Here is a 1,588-nt window from a genome sequence, read left to right on the forward strand (position 1 = left end):
CCCTAGTTAGTTAATCTACTACTTGTTTCATTCCTTAGTTAGTTAATCTACTACTTGTTTCATTCCTTAGTTAGTTAATCTACTACTTGTTTCATTCCTTAGTTAGTTAATCTACTACTTGTTTCATTCCTTAGTTAGTTAATCTGCTTGTTTCATTCCTTAGTTAGTTAATCTGCTTGTTTCATTCCTTACTTAGTTAATCTACTACTTGTTTCATTCCTTAGTTAGTTAATCTGCTTGTTTCATTCCTTACTTAGTTAATCTACTAATTGTTTCATTCCCTAGTTAGTTAATCTACTACTTGTTTCATTCCTTAGTTAGTTAATCTACTACTTGTTTCATTCCCTAGTTAGTTAATCTACTACTTGTTTCATTCCCTAGTTAGTTAATCTACTACTTGTTTTATTCCCTAGTTAGTTAATCTACTACTTGTTTCATTCCTTAGTTAGTTAATCTACTACTTGTTTCATTCCTTAGTTAGTTAATCTACTTGTTTCATTCCATAGTTAGTTAATCTATTACTTACTTATTAAGTGAATATACTGTTTGTTTCATTCCTTAGCAGATAGTCCAATGTGACTTTGCTCTAAAACAAACAAAGCATGGTATGGAAATGGTAAGAAATAAATAAAGTCAGGTTATAATATTCTGTTTTGTAATAGAGAGAGTTAATATTTAATATTAATATTTAAACTCTCTCTATTACAAAACAGAATATACTTTTTTTTTCCTTGTTTTTAAATGCTTTTAATATGGTACAACACTTCTGTACACATTTTGTAATATAACTGACAAATATAATGAAGTATCAGATTCAATGATAAGTTGACTAGATCAATGATAATAATTTTATAGAGAAAATTTAGTTAGACAATATAAAATAAAATTAAACGTGTAAAATCTACGAAAGGCCAGTTTAATATTTCAATCTTACACAGCAGTTAAAAATTTTTCCAAAAACGTATTTGCTATATTTTACACATAATTTCAGGAAAACATGTCGACCCATATGGACCATTGTAAAACCTATACTGGATCTATAAAACCTCATGATTTCATCTTAGCACCTGTAAGTGCTAAAGCTCAGCTTCTGAGAAACTGCTCTCCAAAACCTCTTAGATCAAAATCCACTCCTCGTCTAGTGTGTGACCTTCAGCTGGGGAAGATCCCTCTTTCTCTTACGGAGGTATGTATCTAAGATTTTATTGAATTGTCCACTAGTTTCCTAAGGTTTGTTTGCATGGTACTTAAACCTGAGCTGTTGAAATAGAAAAGTAGTGGCTGTGAGGCTGTTTTTCAAAACTTGCTGCCTCCATCAATGTGTTTTGCTCAGTTAATTAAAAACACTCAACTTACATGATCTGTTGGCTTTATCCAGTTAACCCTTTTCAGTCTTCAGAGCACTGTTCAGGTGTCAAGTGCACACCTGCGTATCAGGTTTCAAAAGTTAAATAAAACATTAACCCAATTTCAACAATGTTTAGGTCAAATATATTTTATAATTGATATTCTGACACTTGTTGGAATATTCCAAGCTTTTACTTGTTGTTAAACAAATGTTTAAACAACTCAATTCAATTATGTACCA

At 30.5% G+C, this 1,588-nt stretch overlaps 1 protein-coding gene across 1 annotated transcript in view; it reads left to right on the forward strand.

Annotated features, from left to right (window-relative positions):
• LOC106462652 (vacuolar protein sorting-associated protein 13D-like) overlaps positions 1-1,588 on the forward strand; it is a 120,480-nt gene that overhangs the window by 16,871 nt on the left and 102,021 nt on the right. The window contains exon 9 of the mRNA XM_022389967.1: positions 992-1,186. Coding sequence (XP_022245675.1) covers positions 992-1,186 — 195 coding nt within the window. The remainder of the gene's footprint in view (positions 1-991; positions 1,187-1,588) is intronic.

This window comes from Limulus polyphemus, unplaced genomic scaffold (genome assembly GCF_000517525.1).
Source record: "Limulus polyphemus unplaced genomic scaffold, Limulus_polyphemus-2.1.2 Scaffold1217, whole genome shotgun sequence".
In the NCBI taxonomy this organism is placed as follows: Eukaryota; Metazoa; Arthropoda; class Merostomata; order Xiphosura; family Limulidae; genus Limulus; species Limulus polyphemus.